The sequence below is a fragment of the Physeter macrocephalus genome, chromosome 3, assembly GCF_002837175.3.
Source record: "Physeter macrocephalus isolate SW-GA chromosome 3, ASM283717v5, whole genome shotgun sequence".
Classification (NCBI taxonomy): domain Eukaryota; kingdom Metazoa; phylum Chordata; class Mammalia; order Artiodactyla; family Physeteridae; genus Physeter; species Physeter macrocephalus.
Genome location: NC_041216.1, coordinates 6,388,717 through 6,414,196, shown reverse-complemented (window position 1 = coordinate 6,414,196; position 25,480 = coordinate 6,388,717). Strand labels below are relative to the sequence as shown.

Here is a 25,480-nt window from a genome sequence, read left to right as displayed (position 1 = left end):
ATGTATTAATATATGATATTTGTTTTTCTCTTTCTGACTTACTTCACTCTGTATGAGAGTCTCTAGGTCCATCCATGTCTCTACAAATGACCCAATTTCATTCCTCATCATGGCTGAGTAATATTCCATTGTATATATGTACCACTTCTTTATCCATTTGTCTGTCGATGGGCATTTAGGTTGCTTCCATGACCTGGCTATTGTAAATAGTGCTTCAAGGAACATTGGGGTGCATGTGTCTTTTTGAATTATGGTTTTCTCTGGGTATATGCCCAGTAGTGGGATTGCTGGGTCATAGGGTAATTCTATTTTTAGTTTTTTAAGGAAACTTCATACTGTTCTCCATAGTGGCTGTATCAATTTACACTCCCACCAGCAGTGCAAGAGGGTTCACTTTTCTCCACACCCTCACCAGCATTTGTTGTCTGTAGATTTTCTAGTGATGCCCATTCTAACTGGTGTGAGGTGATACCTTCGTAATGACTCTCTGATGTCTGTCTTTCGCTAGATTGCAAGCTCCATGAGGCCAGGATCACGCCTGTCTTGCTCGCCCTGCAGTACTGGCAGCTCACAGAGGGCTGGAATACAGCATGTGCCCAGAAAAGGCTCACTGCACGTGTGAGAACGACCAACTGCACGTGCGAACCAGAGAACAAAACTCTACCTCAACCAGCTGTGTGACTTCGGACCATCCATCTCCCTCAGACATCAGTTTCTACATCTGCAAAAGATGGTCACCATCCCTACGTCAGAGAGACGTGCAAATTAAGTGACATCGGGTATGCCAGTGTATTTGGCATTATACTGCTCATAAATGTTGATGGGCCCTCCCTGGAGCTGGCTGCAGCCACCAGGTTCCTTTCTGACCCACGGGTACTGCCAAGGGATGAACTGCTGTAGAAGACATGCAGGGAAGGGTCTGACTTTAAGAATATTCTTTGCAACCACCATGCTGAGCTCAGCCTTAATGGAGTTTATATAACCCAGAGCAGGCACAGTCCTGGTCTTTTAGGGAACTCAGAAAGCCCAAATTGTTATAGCATCTCTAACTGCACAGTTGAGGATACCTAGAATTTCATATAGTGAAAGGAATTCAGAGCCCCTCTGAAACATCCCAGGCCAATCTGTTCTTGAACATCTCCCATAGCAAGAAGTTCACTACGCCCAAGGTATCTCACTTAATGTCCAAAGATCACTGACTACAAGACAGCTGGTGTTGAACCAAATTCTGCCTTCTTGGACCATAACCCAACTGGCCTCAATTCTCTCCTGGGACCTATAGGATCAGGTTTGCCCCCTCTTCTATGCTGCAGTCCTCAAAGATTAAGAGATAACCCCTCCTGGGCTTCCCTGGTGGCGCAGTGGTTGAGAGCCTGCCTGCCGATGCAGGGGACACGGGTTCGTGCCCCGGTCCGGGAGGATCCCACATGCCACGGAGCGGCTGGGCCCGTGAGCCATGGCCGCTGAGCCTGCGCGTCCGGAGCCTGTGCTCCGCAACGGGAGAGGCCACAACAGTGAGAGGCCTGCGTACCACAAAAAAAAAAAAAAAAAAAAAAAAAGAGATAACCCCTCCTGACTTCACATCTCCAACCTCTGGTCTTTGAGCATCCTCTCTGGCACTCGGTCTCCATACCTGTATGATGGGAACAGCACATACTACACCTTACTCCTCTTTGGGTGGGGCTAAGACTGATGAGGAGAAAGAATTAGCATCTTTGCTCAAAGAGTGAGGCTGCAGGAGCTCCACCTCTTCCTTACTACAGGCCTCAGATCCAGATCTGGGATCACATTAGCTCCCGGAAAAAGCTGCCTTCTGCTGGGTGACTCAGGCTCAAAGGCTGTCCACTCCCTACAGCCTCTGGGAGAAATTGATGCCTACACTGATAGATCACACTCATGGATTAGGTAGATAAAAAAATTGATTATTCCATAAATCATTGTCTCCATGAAAAAAAATCCCTATTTTTTAAAAAAGAAAATATTATAAATCTGTCCAAACCCATGTGAGTGAAAGTGCAGCCATTTCAGCTTAATTGTCTGAGAGCTTCTTTGCTACAGCCCCAGGAAAAAAAGCCCCTGAAGCTACTAGCTCCCAATGATCTTACTCTGTAGATGTTTCCTCCCAAACCCCGTGAATGGCCAATGTCACATCATGGATGAGATGGCTTTACACAGCAGCAGGGAGACTCTGAATTGGCCAGAAAGAAGAACTTTCTCACCAAGAAGACAGAATCGTATCCTTTGGAAACATGAAATATTGGATACTAACCCCTGTTAACCTTTTCCTTCCTACTTACACATGTACCCACGCTATCTAGGAAAGTTAAGTCAGTTCTACCAAGAGACCGAAACTGGCCAAAATGAACCTTGGGTGGGGCTTGAGGATGGGGTTTGACAGCTCAGGGGTGAAAAAACTCTCAGAACAATATAAATGATGAAATGATTTAGGAGCAAGGGCAAGAACAAGGGCAGGAGTGAAGGGTGAAAGGGAAGAGATGTGGCTTCCCAGCTGGCTCTACTGTGTGATTTTTACCTTGTCTCTTTTCTTCTCTGAGCCTCAGTACTCCTCCCCAGAACACAGGAGAACAAGGAAGATCTAAGTGCAGGGCTCTAGCCTGAACTATATGAACCTAACTGTTCAAGGAACCATGGCTACCACTTAAGGTCACCTATTTGGACCTACCATGAGGCCATTCAGATGCCACCAGGTCCAGACATGCTGAGCCATCCCCCCAGACCCCCACAATCCCCTGCCCTGTGTACTCTGCAGTACACAGAGCGGATGATCCAGAAATGTTTGGTGAATCAATGAGTCAGCCCAAAGACCATGTGAAAAAGACAGGAAATAAACACTAAATTACAAGCAGCATAAAAATAGCCACATTTCCAAAGCAGATTTTTCTGATTCTAAGAATCCAAGCAGGAGCAGCAAAAACCCCCAATCCCCTCTCACTAAGATGTCTCAATCCAGGGTACCCGGAGTAGCCTTACTCTGTACATACCACAGCCCACGTCTTTCCTGCCCAATCCAGATCTTTCTATCTGCAGTATGACTTCAAGGTGCCATCTTGCCTCCTAAATCCTGGGAGCCCACTTACCTAAGCCTCCCTCCTTGTTCAGAGGCCAATGCCAATGCATCAGACTCTATCTTTCTAACGCTCTCAGCCTCCTATGCCCTTGGCTTCGAGTCCAGGTGTTTCAGCCACTCTCAGTACCCCAGTGATGGACAAAACTCCCCCTTTCTCTGAGGTATGCTGAGGTCACTCATGGCGTGACTTTCCTGGCTGGGAGAGACCTTTGTCAACACGCAGCCTGATCACAAGGCTTCTCAGACACATCCAGGTGGTGGAGCACCCTGCTTCTGCTGGGGTTCTTTGGGGAATGCCACAAAGCTGTGACACATTTAATTCCCATCACCTGAACGAGGAGTAATTTTATTTACTAGCAGAAAATATGGCTCTATTATAGGTATGCACGGCTCCACGATTCAGGAAATAATAACACACAAAATACTTTTAAGAAATCACATTTAGCGGGATAAAAATACATAACATAAGCCTGCTTACCAAATGCAACGTGAAAGATGATGCTGACGAGCTGAGCAAAGATGCTTGGTATCAGGTGTGATACCTGACGATGGAATGTTCACTCATTTTGTCATCTGCTACTGCTCCCTAGCAGACAAGCCATACAAGGCACCAAAGGTTTAAGAACAATTATGTGGGAGGAAAAAAAAAAAGAAAATTCTATCCGTTCACTCCATTTTCTTTTACTGTGAGCTACTCGATTTGAACGACCACAAATAATAGTTCTTACTAGCCTACTGTGTACCTGTTCAACACCTCAGTCTGGTTTATGAACAGCAAAGTCCTAGAGGAATAGCATTTGGAAAAAGAATGCCTGTTTAGCAAGACCTTACAGTAACCACATCGCCTCTACTGTAAGAATCAGCGTGCAGGTGGCGCCCACTCACTACCCCAGGGCCTGGCTGTTCTCCGAGGTGCTGAACGCAGAGGTTGGGGTGGACCTTAATTTCCCTGCCACTCCCAGGACGACACAGGGTGTTATCATTATCTATGAGCCTTCATAAACACATGTGAATGTGATTTGTATTTCTCCCTCAATGTGAAATAGAGGTTGTGTAGGTCTGTTTTGCCACACTGAAAAATCTAGTCTCTTAAGACTGCAAATTTAAAGCTTCAAATGTGTGCAGATTTGTGTGTGTGTAATAGGAAAGTGGATGCGATTTTCTTAATAGACTGGGGGTGGGTCAGGGACCCATGTTTTCATTTGATTTTTCCATGGCTCACCAAGGGATGAGGCACAAGTCACTTCCCCTTTTCATTCCTCAGTCTCCCAACCTGTGAGAGAAAAGAGTGGGGCAGGTACTGTACTCCTGTAGTTCTGACATTCGGAGTGCCTCCACTTGGTTCTGGGTCTTCCAAGGACTCAGAGACTTTCAAACAGGATGAGCTTGTCTGGCCCCCTCCAGCACAGGAAGATTTTCTGGATCCAAAGGAAGAGACAAGGCTCAGCTTCTCTTGTAAGAAGCCAGGGATTCAATCTCTCTGCTCAACTCTCCCCCAGCCCTCAGTCCCCATGGACCAGCCATAACTAAACCTGAGAGTTCACCCATATTTTATTTACTGATTCGATGTTACGAGACAAGTAAAATAGACGGCTGTCACCTCTATTAAACTGGGCAGGAAAAATGGCCATGTAGGCAACAGGCTCTCTCTGTTCATAATGTGTCACCTGTTTCCTTGGGGAGAGAAGCAAGAAAGGGGAGGTCCTAGTCTCAGGGGAGAGCCCAGTCCTGTCATGTTCAGGAGGGGAAGCTCGGTGCTCCCCTGCAAACCTGTCCCACCCTCGCTACACAAATTCTGTAGACAGGTCAGCCAAGTCAGCCGGGAATTGGGACCATCACTTAAGCCCTCAGTTTCCCCACTGATCCAAAGTAAAGTCACTGGGCTTCCCTGGTGGCGCAGTGACTGGGAGTCCGCCTACCGATGCAGGGGACGCGGGTTCGTGCCCTGGTCCGGGAGGATCCCGCGTGCCGCGGAGCGGCTGGGCTCGTGGGCCATGGCCGCTGGGCCTGCGCGTCCGGAGCCTGTGCTCCGCAACGGGGGAGGCTGCGACAGTGGGAGGCCCGCATACCGCAAAAAGAAAAAAAAAAAAACAAAAAAACACACACACAAAGTAAAGTCACTGTAGTCACTCATCAGGCTTGGATAAAGAATGGCTGTTGAGCCCCACTTTGGGAAGCTTGTGCCTGAGAAGCAACCCTTCCATTGGTCGTCTCTTACAAGTACACAAACACACACACACGCACACGTTCACACTCGCTAAACCCACTGTGGATGGCGTTTATGCTCCCAGGGTTAAATGGCCCAGGCTGACTGTCTATACAGCCTGACTCTCCAGGTTAACTGTCAACACCTCACTTGACACAAACCTGTCATGTAAACCTGTTGTCTACACATCCTGGCAGGATCCAGTGATGTGGCGTAAACAGGAAAAGGAGAAGCCTGACCTGTGGCTGGTGGTAGCACAAGTGGCAGGGCTACCGTTCTGCCTGGAAGCTACTTGAGTGACCCGTCTGTTGAGGATGGAACCACAGAAGTTCTCTTCCGTGGTTCAGTTCCCAGAGGGAGCAGCAGAGATGCTGAGGGGCAAATGGGAAGGAGAAAGAGGAAGAGGTCAGAAAAGACAGGAGGATCATGGTCTTTTCTTTTGCCTCTTCTTGAAGTTGACAGCTTGTGCCTCTCTCGAGAAGAGAATCATCATGATATGAACCAGACAACGGATATAAAGACGAGTTCTAGGCCTGAGAAAGAAAGGCCCACTCCCCTAAACACTCCAGCTCTGCCCAGTAGACCTCACCGGGAGAGGTCTTGGCATAGAAGGTGCTGAATTGATGGAGCAGGACACCACCACGGACAGCATTAGGACATTGACTTCACAGAAGAATCTAACAATGCCTTTCATGAAATCCTTGTTGACAATATGGAAAAAGTGTTGAGCTGAATGAGAAGGCCGTTAGGTGGACTTATATTCAAATGACTGTATGTATCAAGGCATTCATTGATTTAACAGATAGTTATTCATCACCTACTGTGTGCCACACACGATGCTAGATGCATTGGGAAAGTGGTGAATAAGCCAGCTGTGGTCCACGCTTGTCTCTAAGATTCTCTAAGAGTGCTTCTCTCTAAGGTAACCAAGAATTACCATTCAGTAAGTGCTATGACAAAGGAAGTTCAGGGTGCTGTGGTGACTCACAGAAGGAGGTGGGAGTCAAGAAAGGCTTCCTGGAGGAAAATACATGTGTGCTGAGACCTGAAGGATAACTAGAAGTCAGCCAGAAAGAACAGCAAGAGCAGAGGCCAAGTGCGAGGGAAGGCACAGTGCTTTCTGGGGACTTGGATGTTTGGTACAGAGGAGCAGAGAGTGTGTGTGAGGCAAGGAGGGACAGTGCATGAGTCTGGAGATGCCAACCACGGCCTGAAAGCACGAGGAACCCAGTGGGATTTCAAAGCTGGTTAAAGTGTAGGGTAGTGGATCTAAGACCACTGAATAAAGCCAACAGACTCTGACATTGGTCATTTCCTGCCTAATGTGTTGATGGCAGGGATGGCTGAAGTGAAGGAAGGCATGCTCATCCCAGGCTCAGATGGCACGAAGCATGCCGGACAACAGAAAGGAAGCCACAAAACTCCACTGTCTACATCCGTGGCTCCCAACCTCAACCATGCTGCAGGCCAATTACCACTTACTTCTCTATCACAGACCCCTGGAGCAGGCCAAGGAGGAAGAAGAGGGTGAAATCCATGCCCACCTCCCAAGGATGGATAGATGGGAACAGGCTTTGGTGGTCCAGAAACAAAGAGCAAGAAAAACTGCCTGAAGGTTCAATGATAGGATTTACCAGGGATAAATGACAGGTCCTGCCTTCAGGCTCAAAAGATCAACTGCCAAAGAGAGGATGAGAGAAGTGATAGATCGGCAGTGGTGCCTGTGTAAAAGACCTTGTGATCTCATGAGACCACCAGCCCAGTATAAATCAACAGAGTGAAACGGCTGCAGAAAAGCCTGAAATAATCTGGGAGTGTATAAGTAGACACCAATGCTGAGATGTGAGGAGAGGATGAGTTTACTGTTTTTAATACATAAGCAGGACTGTGGTTAGCTCTGGACACCATGCTGAAAAGAATTGGTTATCTTTAGTCCGGAGAAATGCCTTTACCTTTCTGTAGGGTTGCACTGTGGGACAGGGTGCAAATCCAAACCAGAATCAGGGGGCGGGGTAAGCATAATAGTAAGAGCAATGGATAACATTTACTGAGTGCTTACCATGGCTGTAGTCTAAACATATTATGTGCATTAACTCATTTAATCCTTATAAAAACCCCATAAGGCAGGTATTATTATTATTATTAGAGATTAAATAATTTGCCCAGGATCACACAGGTGGGAAATGATGGAGGCAGCCCTCAAACTCAGGCTGTTGGATTCCAGAACCTGTGAGCTTATCCACAAGTTAGATTGCTAAAATGTTTTCAGAACTTCCTTTGGGCCAGTCATGTTAATTCTCACAATGATCCCATGAAGTCAAATCTATTACTATCCCCATTTTACAGGTGAGGAAATCTAGGCTTAGAGAAGTTAGGTGACTTACCCAAGGTGACACAGCCTGGAAGGAAGGAATGAGAGCTCAAACTCAAGACAGATGGATTTCAGAACCTATACTCTCAACGTCCAAGTCATATTGCCTTCCCCAGAACTGCAGGAAAACCAATTTTAGGGGAAATTTTGCAACAAAGATTGGAGTGGGCCCATACATTTGCAATAAAGAACAAAGCACGGTTGAAAAGTGGTGAGTTTCCTGTTACAGGTGGTATTCAATCAGAGACTAGATATCCACCTATGGGGGGCGGGGGGGTCCTCCAGTGACAGTCCTCAGATGAGCAGCATCAAATTATCTGGGAACCTATTAAAATGAAAATTCTCAGGCCTCACCCAGACCCACTGAATCAGAAGCTCTGAGGGTGGGACCCAGCAGTCTGTATTTTACTGAGCGCTCCAGGCGATTCTGTTGCGTGTTAATGTTGGAGAAGCAGAGGCCTAGACTGACCCCTGGGGTTCTTTTCAGAGCGGATTCTGTGATTCTTCACCACAGACAGGAAATGTGATGCCTGGAGCCCTGGGAAGGCCTTGGCTCCCTGCTCCTGCTTTTCCGCCCAATTGGGCAGGCTTTTTGGAATAGCATATTTCAGTTCTGCAAAGCAGATGCAGGAAGGCTTTGCAGAAGTCTCTCTCGTTCCTATATTTAAAGAGCTCATCCCTGCAGTGGTTCTGAGAACTCTATAAACCCCCTTCCATCGCAGCCTCTCCGCATCAGTCCCTTTAAGAGCACAAGACTTAATTGTCTCCTATGGACTGGAACCCTCTTCACACAAACTGGAATCTTAGCTCCATCTCCCTCCTCATTTTCCCTCTGTCTTCCTTAACCACCATTCAGCATAGCACCAAAGGATTTGAAGTGGAAGCTGCCACTCCCCACCCCATATCACTCCATCTCATTATCTCCGATCTGTTAAAATCACCATGGGGACTCTCTCCTCCCCCGCTTTTGTGGCCTCATTACCTGGTGTCTCCCAGCGGAGCCAGCAGTGTCTATCCCCTGAGGCCCAGCCTCCAGCTGCAGACCCTCTCTGCACTGGCTTGCTCCGGAAGCAAGCTTGGACTCCACATCCAAGAGGACTGATCAGGACTCCCTGGACCAATCCCTCAAGAGCATCCCATAACCAGGGTTTTCCCAGCTCTGCATACATGCAAAACACATTTCAGTTAAAACACTGCAAATGTAGGGAAGGACCAACACCCTGTGGGCTTCAGATGTGTGATAAATAACAGGGCAGGAGGAGTCTGGGAGCTTCTGGACATATAGGAGCATCCTCAGAAGAGCACCCCTCTTGCTCCCTAGCAGAGAGCAGGTAACTGTGGCAGGTAACTGTCACAGGCTGCCGGAGACATCCATTCCACTGCTGCGCATATGCATATGTCAGAAATGGGCAAATACCATGTACTGAGCTGCATGGGCTACTGATCACAAGGTTGGCACAAGGCAGAGGGTATATAAGAAGCAGATAGCCTCAGAGCTCAGAGTCTGATGGCGGAGACACAGCCTCCACTGTTGGGGAATCCTTTTTCTCCTAACATTTATTATCAGGCACTGTGCAAAGAGCTTTATATACTTTATCTCCTTTAATCCTCACAACAACCCTGTGAAGACCCTATAAGATTCAACCATATGAAATTTTTATAGGTCAAATATGGTTTGACCTATAAACCATAGCTGAATATGGTTTAACCCAAAATTAATATTTCTTCCTTGTGGATGAGGAAATGGAGGCTCAGAGGTGAAGTGACTTGGCCAAGGTCACACAGCTAGCACGTTAGACTCCCACTCAAACTCAGATCCACCACATTTCATCAAACCCGAGACATACCATCATGTTTTAAGGTGCCAAGAAAGAAAAAATCCTGCAAGTAAACTCGGACTTGACATGTCAGACACAGACTGATTTCGGAGATGTGAAAATGTGGGGCGAAGAGTCAATCTTAGAATCAATGAAATATATTTTTTGACTCCAAAAACTTCTTTACTAGAGAAAGCTCTGCACATACCCACAAGTATAGCTAAAGCCAAGGCCAGTGAGCATTAGTGAACAAAGTACAAAGGTCAAAGGAAGCAAGGAGAGGAACGTGGGAACCAGAGCTTTGTGGGGAGGGGAGAGCCTGGCCGGCTCTGAGGTAGTGTGGACCCTGCCGGTAATTCTGAAGGAAATAAACCAAGGTAAGGTGGGGGCCGAGTGCTCAGGGGCCCAGCAGCTATAAAATGTGGCTGAAGGGAAACAAAAGCAAAATCAGAATGACCTGTTGTCCTCAAACCTAGTGCCCTTGCCCTCAATCCAGTCTTCTCCCCTCTCTCAATCACACTCCATTAGGATTTGGTGTCTGGAGCACAAAGAGAAGCAGAAGAAAACAGGGACTTCAGAACAAACACAGGTGCTAATAGGTACAGGCCAGTGAGGCACCTGGGGCACAAAATTTCAGGAGGTGCTCACTGTCACGTTCAGTCGTGCAAGAGCAGGGTCACCACTTGACAGCCTCCTTATATCCTGCTCCCCTGCTGCCTCCCTCACCTCACCCCAGTCCCACCCTGTGCTGGTGTCAGACTCCTCTCCTCCAACAAAAACAAGAAGAAGTGCTGATATTTGAACAGCATTTAAGCTTTTTTGAAATGACATCCCATCTATTTGACTCCGTGAGGCTGGAAGTCTCATCCCCATTTTACAGATGGGGAAACTGAGGCCCTGGAAAATAACAGGACCCCTCCAATCGTGCTTGTTCCGAATCTGTCACTTCTGTGGGCACTCTGAGCAGTGCAGTTTCCCCACTTCGAGAACAGGTCAGTCCCTGCAGCCACCATAACCCAGTCTCCCTGTGTCCCCTGGAAGAAGGAACAAGGTGTAGCAGAAGGGTAGGCGTGGGTTTTCCTCTGCTCTTGCAGACGTGGCATGGGGAAGGGGGGACTGGGCAGCTCTTGCACCCAGGTCCCCACATCCAACCCACAGTTGTCTGTGGGACAGCAACACATATTCCTGGGCCCAGTGTCAGAGGACCTTACCCTCCTATTGTCCACCAGTCTCAGTTCACAGCAATGCAGGCTCTATTTAGAAGGTTGGAATGTGACTCTTGCTTAAAAATAAGATGACCATAAAACCTATTAGCCTGGAAAGGATGTTGGAGGGGAGATGGGATTGGGAAGGAAGGGAGGAAAAGAACTAATTTGCTGACCACCTTCTTTGGCCAGGCCACTAGCTGAAGAGGATGAAGGGAGACACAGACACAGGGCCCTGGGGTTTCCTCAATGCTCTGATGATGTCTTTGAGGACAGCCTGGTGGCTGCCAGGGTGACATGTAGGCTGGAGTTTCCAGAGTAGAGGGATTCCTGTGGGTGGACTGACCACAACCAAGGGAGAGTCCAACCTTTATTTCGGGCTCAGATTAAAGTGTTAGGTAGAGTCCAGACGCCCGGACAAGGTGGGGTGTAGTCAATGTACGGTTGTGTGTTGCACGTGCGGGAGGGGTGGGAAAGACCATCCGTACCTTTCCTCTACAGGAAGCATAACTACCACTTGGTCCATCAGCAAGGACAGTCTGACGCTGAAAAGCGGCACTGGTAGGGTTAAATGTTGCAAAGCCCATACAGCCCAGGCCTCTGAGGCCGCACTCAGCACCGGGAACCATGGGGGGAGGGGGCGTTGCACTCAGCGCATATGAAAATCAGTGCTTCCCATCTTCCGACTACACAGACAGTTGAAAGCACAGGATCTGGGGGCAGGCTGGCGGGAATTCTTATCCTGCATCCACCACTCACTGGCCACGTGATCCTGGGCAAGTGACCTCACCAAGCTTAGTTTCCTCATCTGCAAAATGAGGATAATGTCTGCAGGGTGTTTGTGAAGGCTAAACCAGATGGTGAGAAAAAAAAAAAATGCGACAGCTACATGTCTGGAGCACTTACTAGTCACATTCCCAGTCACTGTTTGAAAAGCACAGTCCCTGGCAGCTAGTAAGTGCTCAATAAACCAGGGCCATTGCATTGCGGTTGTGTGTTGTTTTCCTATTTTGATTTCGCTCCAGACCCAGGTGGGGTCCCAGGCAGGAGACGCACGGCCACCTCAGCACAGGCACACTGCCCCCTGGCGCTGCTGCTGGGGAATCAGCGCCTTCGAGAAGAGCTATTCCAGCTAACAAGTCCAAGGCCTGTCTGCACCAGGCCCACCCCTGACCCACCTGTCCATCCAAAGCTCCTCGGGAGGACAAGCCAGGGCCTGCTGGGGGCAGGCCCCAGAGGAAGGGCCCTGCTCCTGGAGTTTCAGTCCTCTCTGCTGCCAGGCAGGGCCTGGGGAGCCCAGGGCTCCTCTCTGCTGCTGCCCAGCCACAGGGGAACATCAGCTCTCTTGGTTCCCTCTGGAGGGTTCTGAGCAAGGCAGGGCGCAGGCGGAAGCAGCAGGAGGCAGAGGCTGGGGCAGCTGACCGCGACAGCCCGGTCGAAACCTGGCCTCAGCAGATCAGAAACAGACCCGGGGGTGGAGCACAACCAGGTCTTCCCCTAAAAGAGCAGCCCTGAGCCTCCCCTGCATATGACCTTGCACGCCCCCACCCCCGAGGATGGGGTTGTTCTTGTACCCATAGGGCATCTGTGCCTCCCCCCTCCCCACGGAGGTGGCTCTGTTTCCTGGGGCAGGGACGCGGGGCCTGTGGGAACGCGGGGACTCATCTAGCTGTGAAACCTACAATGGCACTGACAGGGAGGCTCACAGGCCCCACGAAGGATCCTAAAAGCAGCCAGCAACCTTGCGTTTTGAAGGGTGGGATGAAGAGCTGCTCCTCAGAGCCCTTTTGAAAGAGCACAGTGGGCTGGACTTCTGAAGTCAACTGTCACGCCGGTAGCAAGGGGATGCGAGTGACCTTGGAAGGGCCTGGTCGGGGACACTGTGCTGGCTCACCCCGCATCAACCACCTCTAAAAACCCTAGATCATCCTGACGTCAAAAGACTGTTTAGCGCAGTGCCAGGCAGGCATCAAGAAGAAATTAAACTCTGGCTCGAGAAGGAGGGAAGCCCGGGCTGACAGGAGCAGCTGGGCTAGAAAGTGGAGGCAGAAATTCCTGAAGTTAATGCTTTCTAAGGCCCCTCGGGCCACTCCCAGGTCTTGTCTGAAGCTATTTGCTTCCAGGGGGGAAAACCCTATTGATCTTCATTCAGCGCCTGTCTGCTCAACACAGCGGGATGTTTCAGTCACTGTGAGAAATTTCTCATTCTTTTACGCATAGCAGCTCCCAAACTCAGGAGACGAACGTTCAGGACCATTTGGATGAACTGATCGCAGGAGATGCAGACGGGGCTGACTTGGGAACTCTGGGGGAGGGGATCTCACGCCCCTGGGACAGACTGCAGTACCCGCTACCCCGCGCCACCCCCCTCCTCCACCCCTGCCCCCAGCTCAGGCTCAGAGCCTCCAAACTCTTTTGCTCTGTCTGTAGATGCTCAGAGGGTCCGGTGCTGAGCCAGCCTTTCCCTCCCATCTCTCACCCCTCCACACACACCTGCTTTATGTCTCTGCAGTCGTTTGGCTCTGCACCTCCCCCGCTGGCCGGCTAGAGATCACCATCATCCACTCAAGCTCCCCAGCTACCGCCCCCACTGTCTGGTTCCCTTTTCAAATTCCAGGCTGGCCCTCTATCCTACAGTATGTATGTAACACGAGGGATGATCTAGCTGTGAAACCTTCTATGGCACTGACAGTCCCCACCAGCCTGCACTAAAGGGAACTTTGAAACCACAGAATATCCCCAGCCATCACGGCCAACTCAATAGTTTACAGATGGGAAAACTGAGGCTCCAGGTTGGTGGGAGAGTGTGATTTGACCAAGATGGCTCAGGAAATTGGTGGAAGGCAGAGCAGAAAACCCAGGCCTCCTGGCTCCCAGCCCAGGGCCCCTCCACCTCAGCTTCTAGGTCACGTAACCAGGAAATCCAGGTCCCCACATGAGGCCACTGAAGCACTGAGAGGACCCATGCATTAAGCTGCTTTCTGTGAGTTAAGACCAAAATCCATCTGAACAATACAATAATAAGGAAGGCAGAGCAGAAAACCCAGGCCTCCTGGCTCCCAGCCCAGGGCCCCTCCACCTCAGCTTCTAGGTCACGTAACCAGGAAATCCAGGTCCCCACATGAGGCCACTGAAGCACTGAGAGGACCCATGCATTAAGCTGCTTTCTGTGAGTTAAGACCAAAATCCATCTGAACAATAATAACGATGATAATAATAATAATAAAATGTTGAACAATATGCCTTGAAAACCTTCAATAAGCAACACTTGATAACCACACGCAGAATACATCTTCCACATATTCATATAAAATAATCAATGATCATTTTTTTCCTGCAGACTACAATCCAATTACTCTCTCTCTCTCTCTCTCTCTCTCTCTCTCTCGCTCTCGCTCTCTTCCTTACTCTCCTTTGTTACTTGCAAACCATCCAAGCAATCAATGCCTTGACCTCTCCCTCTGATAGACACAATTACAAAAAGAGCAATGCAATTCATCTATTCAAGACGGATTGTTTGAACACTCTGTCACACTGCTGAGCTATCCATCTCCTTGTCTAAGAGGAAATTTCAGTCCCCCAAAAAAGGCACAAAGAGAGTGAGCGGGTACGCTGCTCCCCAGCCCAGAGAGCCCCTTGCACACCTGCAGGAAACCCCTCTCCCAGGCTGGTGCTAGGCGACGCCTGCCTGCTGGGCAAGGATTCGGCTGTCAGCGCAGCCAGCGCAGGCACCAGTCTTCGGAACCAGAAGCACCCAGCACACGCCGGAGCCCAATTTCCAAGGCCTCGATTCCTGCGGCCCTAGCCAGAGCCCTGAGATCCCAGGGGTCGGGAGAGAGAGAAAAAGGGAGATGACATCAGGCCCAGCCAAGATGCTGTGTTTGGGTTTCAGCATGAGATTCTCTCTGTGTGTGTCTCTCTCTGTGCCACGTCCACTGTAGCCCCTGGCTCCAGCTGAGACTCCAGCCTGTGCTCAGAAGGACAGAAGTTCAGCTCCCCCAGGAAGCTCCAGAGAAGCCCAGGGGCCTCAGAGCCTTCCCATCCTCCATCCGAGCTGGCACAGCTCCAGCAGTCACGTTCGGCATCGGCCCAACACCCCAGTCCTCGGGCTGGGAATCAAATGGGGCAGGGCTCTTGGATATAAATGGCTTGGGCCAACACGCTAATTAATCCTGGGGCTTAATACGAAGAAGATTAGAAGAGAGGAGGGCTTTGCCATCCTTAATTGCATTATTACACGGTGAACCCAAGAAAGGGCGGGCAGGCTTCGGGCTTCCCCTCAGGGCAGTGGGGAGTCCCCCAGTGCAAGTCAATTTCACAGTAAGAGAGAGCAGGTGAGGATACATCATCCTGCCCCTCCTCAGCTCAGCCTTCCGGGGCTTCCCTCACCTGCTCCTTCTCTTCCTGGGCCCCCAAAGACTGCCACCCCTGACGCTGGGCTAGGAGCATGCCCATCCCACCCCTGTGGAGGAAGGACCACGGAAGAGGGACCTGCCATGCATGAGCTGGGTGCATAGCACCTTTTGGGTCCCCCTCTTTTCTCCCAAGGGCACCCTACCATGCAAGCCCACAAAAAAAAACAGAGGGAAAGAAGCAGGGAATAAAGGAAGAACTGGCCCACTACTAAGGGGCTGCCTGCTCCTGGTATGGTGACCAAACTGGGCGCTGGAGCAGGCAAAGGTGCAGAGATAGAAGAGATATTTTTGTCTTGCCAGGAGCAGACTGGGCTGAAAAGGGTTAAGCCTGTTCGCGAGGGCTGTCCCCAGAGTCGGGTGCCTGGATTCCTCTGCCTCCAATGTCTGCCTGCCAGGGTCCTGGGCATAAACGGAAAGACCCCAGCGTGCGCAGAGCTGAGGACTGTGCTCTACCCTCGTCCAGATGTCCAGTTCAAGAGGATCTGGAATCCAGGAAAGAGACAGATTTCTGACTGCCTTCTTGGAAAACCTCAAGTACGGAAAACAAGCTCGACATTGGTTCCCTACACCCCTTCACGGTGCTGGCAGCCCAGAGTCCGTGCCTAGATTAGAGCCACAGGGGAGGAAGGTGGCCCTGGCTCAGCAGAGCTCTGGCCTCCTTGTGCCAGATGCTGGTGGTGGCGCCTCGCGAACCCAGGCGGCCCAGGTCTCCGGCCTGGTGGCGGGCGCAGGGCCTGCGTGGCGGAGGCTCCCGCGTGGCCAGGCCGGGCCCAGCCCTGGCGGTCTCGGGCCTGGGACACTCGGAGGCATCCCGCACAACCCGGAGCGCTGCCTACAGGATGCCTCAACAAAGTTAAAGCCCCGAGTAAGAGACTCTGGCGAGAAGAGACGCGGGGACGCCAGAGCCCCAGAACGCCGCACGCAGCCCCGCCGGCCGCCGCCAGCTGCGGAGGGATTTCGGCTAACTTTAAAATCCACTCGCATCCCTCTTGTCGCCTTCCCTGGCTGCGCTGGGCGCGCTCCGTCGTTCCCTTCCCCCTGCCTGCGCTGCCCCAGGCGGAGGAGAGGCCTCGGCTGCGACGGATGGCTGGAGCGACCGGCGGGGGCCGCCCCTCCCCTGCCCCGCGCCACGGGGCTGAACGGGGGCCACCGAGGCCGAGGGCAGCCACTGGGAGACGAGACTGGCCGCCCTTCTCATGCGAAGCCGGATCCTGCGTCCCCGCCGCGGCCGCTCGAGCCCTGCCCCAGGTGGGGGCGAGGGGCCCTCGGGGAACGAGGAAGGAAGAGAAGTTGGCGCCTTCCCCAGGGTTCCCGCTTCGCGGAGAAGCCGGGTCCCAGAACTCGGTCTGCGGCCAGTCCTGCTGGCTGGCAGTGGCCGGGAAATGCGCCCGCGCGACTCGGGCTGGGACCGGAACGCTTCGCTACACTCCGCCAGCTCTGGCCTCCCAGGAGCGCGCCAAGGGCCCCTCGTCCGCCGCACCCCGGTTGCCTCCTCTCCAATAAGTAAGGCCCATGACCCCGGCTTTGGAACTTTGTCCTCACCGGGACGAGCTCCTGGTGGTCACCCGGCCCCGGCAGCGCGGAGAGAGGGTGGGAAATCTCTTGGGATCGCGTACAGTGGCCCCCCGTTCCCGCCCCCGCCCGGGCGCACGGAGACCCCCGGCTCCGGGGAGCCCTTACCGATTCGGATGACGTGGGGCATCCCGCGCGAGTCCGGGATCCAGAAGGCGCACACGAGGAGCCCGGCCCAGTATTCCCAAACCAGACTCCGGAGGCGCCGCCAGGGAGCGGTCATCGTTGGGCGCCGCCGAGCGTGCCCGGGGCGCGGCCGTGGCGGGCTCCCTGGGGCGGCAGCTCTAGGCGCGGGCGCGCAGCAGCCCCCGAGGCGCCGCCTGGCCCAGCAGCCCGGCTCCTGAGCGCCGCTGCGAGTGGGGGGCGCCCCGCGGCGCCGCGCACATCTTACTGGGGGGCCGCCCCGCCGGCGCCCGCCCAGCCCGGCTGCCGCCCACGGGCCCCCCGCGAGCGAGGCTCTTGGGCTCCGCTCGGGCTCCTTTCGGACTCGGCTGCGGCTTGCGTCGGCTCGGCTCGCGCGCGGGCTCCCACCTGCCCCGGCTGCCGGGCGCTGGCGGGCGGGCTGCACGCGTCTCCGGCCGCTCCTCCTCCAGCCGCCGCGGATGCTATCGCCCGGGCTCGCACAAAGCCCCGGAGTGGAGTTGCACGCGCGCACACTCTCCCTCCCAGCCCCCTCCCCCGCGCCCTGCCTCCCGCCTCCCGCGCCGCCCGCCGCCCGCGCTCCCTCCGCACACGCCCCCGCGCATACACACTTCACACTCACACCCGCCGAGGCGTACACCCGCGAGCTCACACCTAGGCGGGGAAAGGGACCCGGAACCCCGTTTGGGGAGACGGCCGGAGAACGAGGACTCTCCTCGCTTCCCGGACGTCCGCATCCGCCCTGCCGCCCCCAGTCCCTTCGACTGCGAGGGCACGGAGCCTGGGAGCCGGGCGTGGAGCACGAGAGCTTGCACCGCGAGCTGGGAGACAGCGGCAGCCTAGCGGCCGGACCAGCTGGAAGAGACGCGCCCGCAGGGAACGGAGGGACCTGGAGCCTGCCGTCTGCGGAGTCTCGCCTTCCAGCTCTCACGCAGCCGTCGCTGGCTGGACGGCGGCGGCCGGAGACTGACCCAGGAACCGGTTTCCCTCCCTAACCCCATCCCTCGTGGAAGCAGAGTTAGAGTTGGGGCTGGGACTCAGGGGAGACGGAATTCAAAGCAGATTGTCCACGCTGGGCTAGGGGAGCTGCAGGAGCTGGTAGGGGTTGGAGAGCCCAGGCCAGACCCTCTGCTGTTGAAAGCAGGACTGGACCATGCACCACAACTACAGGGGCTTGGGAGGAAGACAGCTATCCTTAGATGCACAGGGGCGGCTGAGATGCACACTGGTACTTCCCGTCCCTCTTCTTCAACTTTTCAGGAGGGGCTGGCCCTCTCCCCCATTTCTCCTGAGAAAGAATAAAGAGAAACTGTAATTTTCCGTGGGGTGGAGCAGGACCCGTGGGGGAGCAAAATAGAAAGGGTTAAAAAAAAAACTTGTTTATTAGCAATAATAAATTTTTTTTTTCAAGTGGCGCTGGGTGTCGAGGGAAGGGAAGGGCTGTGGAGCGAGTCTGGAGCAGGAGGCAGCGAAATACGCAGTTAGACGAGTTTAATGACCTTTTTGACAGAGACAAAGTGGTGCCGATACAGTAGATAAATAAACGGATCTGTCACCGGGCAGCGGCTAGGCTGTGTGTGAATTTATTTTTCTCATTTAAATAATTGGATCTATTCCATCATTCCAATCTCTCCCATTTGCCAGCTGTCTGGTAAACGCATGGCCCCAAACATCTGAAAGGCAAATCTTTAATTTTCTTACAAATAGACCATAAGTCGGCCTCTATGTGGCCTGTTCATTTCCCAGTCTTTTGTTTCCCTCCCGTCCAGGCATAGGAGACTATGGCACTGTGTGGGGATGTGAATATTGCAGCATGGCCAACCCTGCCGATTGCGGAGGGACTCCCTCCCACCTGAAATGGAGGCGACTGTGGCTGTGGAAGGAGCAAGAGGGGAGATTCCCAAGGATCTCCTCTCAAAAAGGGAAAGAGGTGTGCTGCTCTTGAGGGCACCCCCAAAGATCCGCCAGCAAATGGAGGTTACCATTTTTTTTTTGCCAGACTTCGGGCCTTCCTCATCCTCAAGCAGGAGTGGTTGGTTTCCCAAGCAGCCACTGAAAAATGTTGCCCAGGGGACCAGAGGGAAGGACATGCAGACCAGAGCCAGAGAAGCAGCAGCTGCCACCTCTTGATAGAGAGTAACGGGCCCCAGTGGGCACCGGCAAGGAGGAAGTGCAGGAGGAGTGAGCAAAAGCTCCCCCCCGACCCCGATAAAGCTGAAGGAGCCTCTTCGTTCAAGAGTAGATGCCCCATCCCCATCACTTATCAGCTTCCACAGCTGGTTTAGTTGCTCCAAGGAACCAAAAAGTCCAGGCTGTTCACTAAGGAAGAAAATTCCAGTGCCCTGACAGGGAAATGGAAAGGGAATTGGCAGGATCTGAACTCAAGGCAAAGGATGCAAGGCTAGAAAGGCATCACCAGCAATGCCCAAGGATGGTTAGGGGCTGGGGAATGGGGGGAGATCCTGGGTGCTAGGTCTGTATTGGTTATCCTGCAGGCAGCCTCTTGCCATGAGAGGGGCAGGGTGCAGGGAACAAGTGGCCTGGCGGGGAAACTGAAGAGCAGAGGGGTAGAGGTGTGACTCCAGGGAACGGGCAGATCTGCACCCCAGACCAGAACCTGGGAAAGGCCAGTGGGAGAGAGGGGTGAAGGGTGGGGGGCAAGAGGAAGAGGACCAGCAGCCTCCAAAAACGCCAAGAAAGAGAGTGGCCACTGGAGAGGTGAATGGAGGAAGGCAGAGGAGCAATCTGAGGATCCCAGGGCGTGAGAGTGTGGCCCTGTCACCTGCAGCCCCCTCAGCACCCCCAGGGAAACAGCGTCGGTGGGCCCTTGCTCCTGCTGCATCCCACGGTGGGTGGGAGGTAGCCAGCGCTGCGGAGGGAGGCTTTCCTCTGCTGCCACGTTGGCTGCGTTGGGAAAAGCCTCCAGCTGCAGAGGCAGTGGGGCTCGGTCCACAGGCCTGGCCGCCCAGCTGGACCCGTGGGGTGAAAGGGAAACCGGCTTCCCCCAGCTGAGGACAGGGCCTTATTCTGGACCTAGCTGCAAGTCATTCTGTAACACAGAGGTCTCCCCAAGCTGACAGCAGCCTGCTCCCTCCCAGTCAGGGGAGGGTGGGAGGCATTACGACAAAAACATTAGCAATGATAATAATGACCACTAGTACTTATTACATGTTTTCTGTGTTCCAGATGACGTACCACTCAGCACACCTTATATGCATCACTTCATCTAACCATCTCACAGCCCTCTGTGATAGGATCTTGGTGATTTTTGCATTTTACAGTAGAAGACTCCGAGCCTCAGAGAGGTTGAGAGGTCCAAAGTCACACAGCTAGTGTGTGACCCTTCTCCTCCCCCTCCCTCTCCCTCCCTCCCTTCCTTCCTTCCTCCTTCCTCCTCCGCTAATTATATTGGTCATCACTGCCAGGCTCTGTGAATGGGGAGCTAGGGTCCCCGTGTGGCCCTATCTGCATCCTAAGCTTGCAGGCCTGACCCTTGTCCTATCCCACCTGGGCTAAGCAGGGGACAGGCTCTAGCAGAAGATCCTCATCACCTCTGCTGGAGACCCACTGGGGCTTCTGGCTGCTTGTAGAAACGCTAAGGGTGGAATAGGATTTGTGTCCTTTACTAGAACAAACTGGGGAACTCCGCTGTCCCCAGCTCATGAGGAGGAACCCGCAGACCTCTCTCCCCACCGTCGTGCACCTCTCCGGGCTGCCTTGCCACCAGCAGGCACCAGGGCTGGCACGATCTCAAGCTGCATCTCCGGGGATTGGGAGCCACCAATCCCGGCTTCTCGAATTGTTGGTAAACAAGCCTATCCACCAGCCAGGCCTCCACTCCTCACTCCCCCTCGAGGCAGTCAGAGCCGGATTTATGAGGCCTCCCAACCTCATTCAGACTAATGATGCTTTTCATTCCAAAATAAAAGGGGCCACTGTCTGAAAGGACAAGTTCTCCCGCATTTCATTAACATCCCCCAAAACGGCTGAGCTGGCCCAAGTCGCTGCCAGCGAGATTCATGTCTCTCACCGGCTCACAGGTGGGGATGGGAGAGGAAGAAACCCTAGGCTGCTGGCCCCCTCCCTGGCCCTCCCGAAGCTCCTCCCCTTCTTCTGCCGGGTGGGAGGGGGCCCCCAGTGATGGCCAAGCCGGCTCATTTGGAAGAGTCCCCTGTGTGTGTTTTGTTTAGACTGATCCACTCAATCTCTCAATCCCCTCACAATCACAGTGAGTGATGAGGCCCTGGGCTCGAGTTACCGAGATTCACGATCTCCGCTTCCCCAGGAAACCACCGAACAGAGGCATATGGTTGCTGAGTGCAGATTCCTAGGACTTGAGTGCCCTCTGCTGAAGCCTGCCTACCTTCATCTCCCTTCTGACTGCCCGGCGGACAGGCTGCTGGCGGGGGCTGGACGCTGAAGCCGGGGCTCTCGCCACTCCCCTAAGTGGCAGCTACGCAACAGCCCAGTGCCAGTGCGCCCTCAGAGGGCCCTGGTGAGAATGGGGGGAGAAACTACCTCGCCCCCATCTCACCCTGGAAGGCAGCCGGGACAAGAAGCTGCCAAGCTCTCGCCTGATCTTTGTCACCTGCCTGAGCGGGTGGGGGGAGCGGGAGAGGCCTTCCTCATACCCACTCTTTGCTTAACATCATCCTCTCCTCAGCAAAGTTCATCCATGCCAACCACAAGAGCTAAGCCTTGGCCCTTCTCAGGACACTGGGACCTGCCTCTTCACCCGGGGATGGGAACCCTTTCATCATCCTGGGGCCTTTGTCCCTCCTCCGTGTCCCAAGAAGGAGGAAGCACAGCAGCGGCCGGCTGCCACCTGAGCAAGCCCTGTGAGGGTTGCATCACCTTAAATTTTTGTCAACAGTCAAGCAAGTTCATTCCCACTGAAGTCAATTACTGTGTTTATTGTCAGCTTAACCCGCCGCTGCGAGTTATTTCTCAGCAGTGAGGGGGACAGGTAGACAAGCCACCAGAGATCTGTTATTTTCCTGACATCTGCATTTCAATAGTTTGGGTGCAGTTCTGGTGGAGAAGTAAAGGCTAAGGCAATCCTGTTTGTATCTACACATAATGGGACAGTCTCCAATGGTTCGGAAGCCGAGGGGGTTCTGCTGCTGCAGGGGGAGGGGAGGAGGGGAGAACTGCCCCTGAAACCATCACTTCAACGGGTCCGTGGGCCCCGGTACCAAGGGTGGGGGTGAGAGTCACTTGCTCCCTCATTGGAGTCATTCAGTCATTTCCTGATTAATTTATTCATGGGATCCCTCGGTCATTCACTAGACATACCTGCAGCCACACTAATTCATTCATTTGTTCATAGGGTCATGCACTCAGTCATTCACTCTTTATTTTTTCATTTACTCAGTCCCTTACCCATTCATCCTCTCATCCATTCATTCAACCACCTAATGACTCTTTCACTCATTCATCCATCTATTCAATCTTTTGCTTAATTATTTGCTCACCTATTCCCTCACTCATTTGCTCATGCAGCCCTCACTCATTCATTCACGCACACTTACCCACTCACTTATTCATTCATTCATCTACTTAGTCATCTACCCTTCCATCAGTCACTCAGTTGGTCACTCACCCAGTCATGTACTCAGCCCTTTGCTCAATCACCCACTCACTCAAAGACTCACACGTTCATCCACTCACTCACTCACTCATTAACTCTGCCATTCATGCGCTGCCTCCCCCTCCCCAGACTGGACAGACATTGCCTGCTTCTCTTGTCCTCAGCCTTCAGCCTGAGCATCAGATACCATCCAACCTCATGGCACAGCCCAGGGCACCCCAGCACTGCACTGAGCTCCCCAGTCAGCCATCCAGGCTTCATGGCCCCTTCAGAGCACCCAGCTCTCATATCATCTGCTTTATCATGAAATTCAGCAACCTTCAGGATTCAGCTGACCTACCTGACCCTGGAGATGGTCTGGGCATTTGACTTGCTAGCACAGACCAAGGCCCAGAAAGCCCCAGAGCCAGGGTCTAATGATGGATGTCATATTAGAGGTGCCCCATGATGCTACCACACTGGCTTCCAGTCACATGATCTCTTTGCCCTTGGAACAACCAAAAGATGAAGAAATGGGCTTAGAGGAACCAAATAACTTGCCCACAGAGAACTTGCTGGGGTTGGGGGTGGGGAAGAAGCAGGGATGTACTTGGCTCAGAGTGATGGGGTGGGGGGGTAGACGAGCAATTGAATGATGGGAGACTAAGTGAACGCATGAACGAATAAGTGAGAGAAAGCAGATGAATGAACAAGTGAATGAATGAATGAACGAATGAACGAATGACCTGTGCCCAACAAATAAGCGGCAAAACTGAGCTTCTGACTCAAGTTTCTGACTCCAAGTCCAGTGCTCTCTCAGCTGCTTGACACCCTGCTCCCACACCCTGACTTTATAGGGTGTAGTAAAGGCAGGGGTTAGAGGGGGAGGTGGGACAAAATTAGAGCATACGTCGGGCAATGGTAGATTTTTCTGGAGAAGTACCCCTTTGGAGGCTGTGGCGAGCAGTTCTGTCTGCATCTGTCCCCCCGCGGGCAGGAAGCTGCCATCATCCCTCCTCAGAGAGCGAGAGACAGAGTGAAATGCGAAAATCCAATCACGGAGCGGTAAGAAAATAAACAAGTGAACTTCTCCAAGTTTGCCAGACTTCCCTGCCCAAGGCCAGCTTAATTAAAGTTGATGCAGAATTTTTTTTCTTTTACACGTTTCAGTGACCTGATGTAGAATTTTAAAGTGGGAAAATAATTAGGGCAAGTGGTAGAAAAGAGAAAGGAAAGAAAACATTGTTTTGTTTTGTGTTTTGCTCATTCTTAATTATGCCACAGACTGTCTCTCCCGTGGATACCATCCCAAGTCCGCCCTCCGCCAAGATTCCAGCAGGTGGTACGCTGTGTGAGCGGCGCGGGCACACCTGTGCCTCTCTGGCACACAGGTATGGCGCTTCTCTGCCCGCAAGACAGGCGAGGCGGCAGGCAGCCAGGCTGGGAGTGGAGAGGACCACGTGCCCTCTACACTCAGGTGGAGGACCGGGGGGAGATGGGGACAGCAGGCTGTTGGGAAGAGATGCTGCCTCCCTGCCCCAGGGCCAGAGGGGCATGGGCACTGGGTCCCTGACTCACCATGATGTCAGACCTGGGCTCTGATTGGGACAGTCTCAGCCCCCACCTCATGACACAGTGGATCTCCGGTGATATAGCCCCTATCCTGCCTGGATCTAGGAAGAGATTTTCCTCCAGCAACTGTCAAATGTGGAAGGAAGTACTGGTGTTTGTGCCCAGAACGGGGCTGGGGGTGGCCAAAATTCCAGCTGCAGCAGGTGCTAGAAATCCAGCTTATCCCACACCCAATCACGCAAATGTGCTTTGCTTTCTTGCTGCTCTTCCTTCTGGTGGCTTGTCCACAGCAGTGAGGGCACAGAGAGGGTGAGCACCAGCCTCAGGGAGCTGGTCAGAGGCAGCCTGGAACGAGGAAAGCTACAGATTCCTCTGGGGGAAGGAGAAGGGACAGATTCCTCAAGATTTCATTGAACGGGCTTGGGCAGGCGTGCATGAGAGCACACCTGTCCCTGGTGCTTTACACACAAACACTCGAGTACAGGAAGATGCCTATGCTACTATACACACACACACACACACACACACACACACACACACACACACACACACACACACACACACACAGCTACGAGCATCCACGTAGGACTAATGAAAGTGGGAACTCTCGAGCCAGGCAGCTGGCTTCACATCTACCCTGTCTCTTACCTAATTTTCTGTGCCTCTGTTTCCTATCTGTTACATGGGGATAATAATAGTATCTGCCCTGCAGGGTTGTTGTGAGGATTAAATGAATCAATACATGTATTGTGCTTAAAATTGTGCCCAGCACATGGTCAGGGCGTGTTGTACTTAGTGATTAGCTCTCTCTGCTTCATGGACGTGTCGTGCTCCTGAATCAACCCTGGGGAAAAAAATCTCTTTCCTGCAAGCCTGCAGTACACGTGCATACTCCTCACTCCAGGCCCTCCAGGGTTCACTGGATGTGTGTGAATGGGGTGGAGAGGAGCTCAGAGGAATGATGCATGTCAAGCCATCCCTCTACTCCCCTCCCGCACACACCCACATGATGAGGACTGCACCCACGGAAGCTGTGGAGCTGCTGAGTGTGTGTGTGTGGGGGGGTGTCTCTTCGTTCATGCAGTGGGCAGGCTGGCTGCCAGGGGGGAAGGGAAGCCTAGGGCTTGAACCCCAAACCTGCTATCAGGTTTGGAAAATTCTCCAGGCTTCCTCCTCCCCATCGAGCCCCCACCCCTACCCACTTGGGCTTCCTCCTGGTCCTGTCCTTGGTGATGTACCTGACCCCTCTCTGCACCTCAGTCCAGGACCTTCTCATCCCCAAGGGCACTTCCCAGCCTCTAGCCTGAGGCTTAATTCAGGCGATTCCACTTAGAAAGAGAACACGCCCTTCCCACCCCATCCAGAGCAGGAAGACTTCAGAAACCTCAGGGAGGTCCCGAGGCTCAGAGGCCTAGTTTCCTAGCTGCGAATGCTGTTGTGTCTCCCAGAGGACAGAGGGAAGGCAGCTGCAGACAGCAGCAGGGAAAGGAGGCTTGGGTGGGAGCCCTGGACTGGGGATGGAGG

At 52.9% G+C, this 25,480-nt stretch overlaps 1 protein-coding gene across 1 annotated transcript in view; it reads right to left on the bottom strand.

Annotated features, from left to right (window-relative positions):
- The window catches only part of GRIK3 (glutamate ionotropic receptor kainate type subunit 3), a 239,600-nt gene extending 222,664 nt beyond the window's left edge, over positions 1 to 16,936 (bottom strand). The window contains exon 1 of the mRNA XM_007104099.4: positions 16,783 to 16,936. Coding sequence (XP_007104161.2) covers positions 16,783 to 16,897 — 115 coding nt within the window. The 5' untranslated portion in view covers positions 16,898 to 16,936. The remainder of the gene's footprint in view (positions 1 to 16,782) is intronic.
- Between the last annotated feature and the right edge of the window lie 8,544 nt (positions 16,937 to 25,480).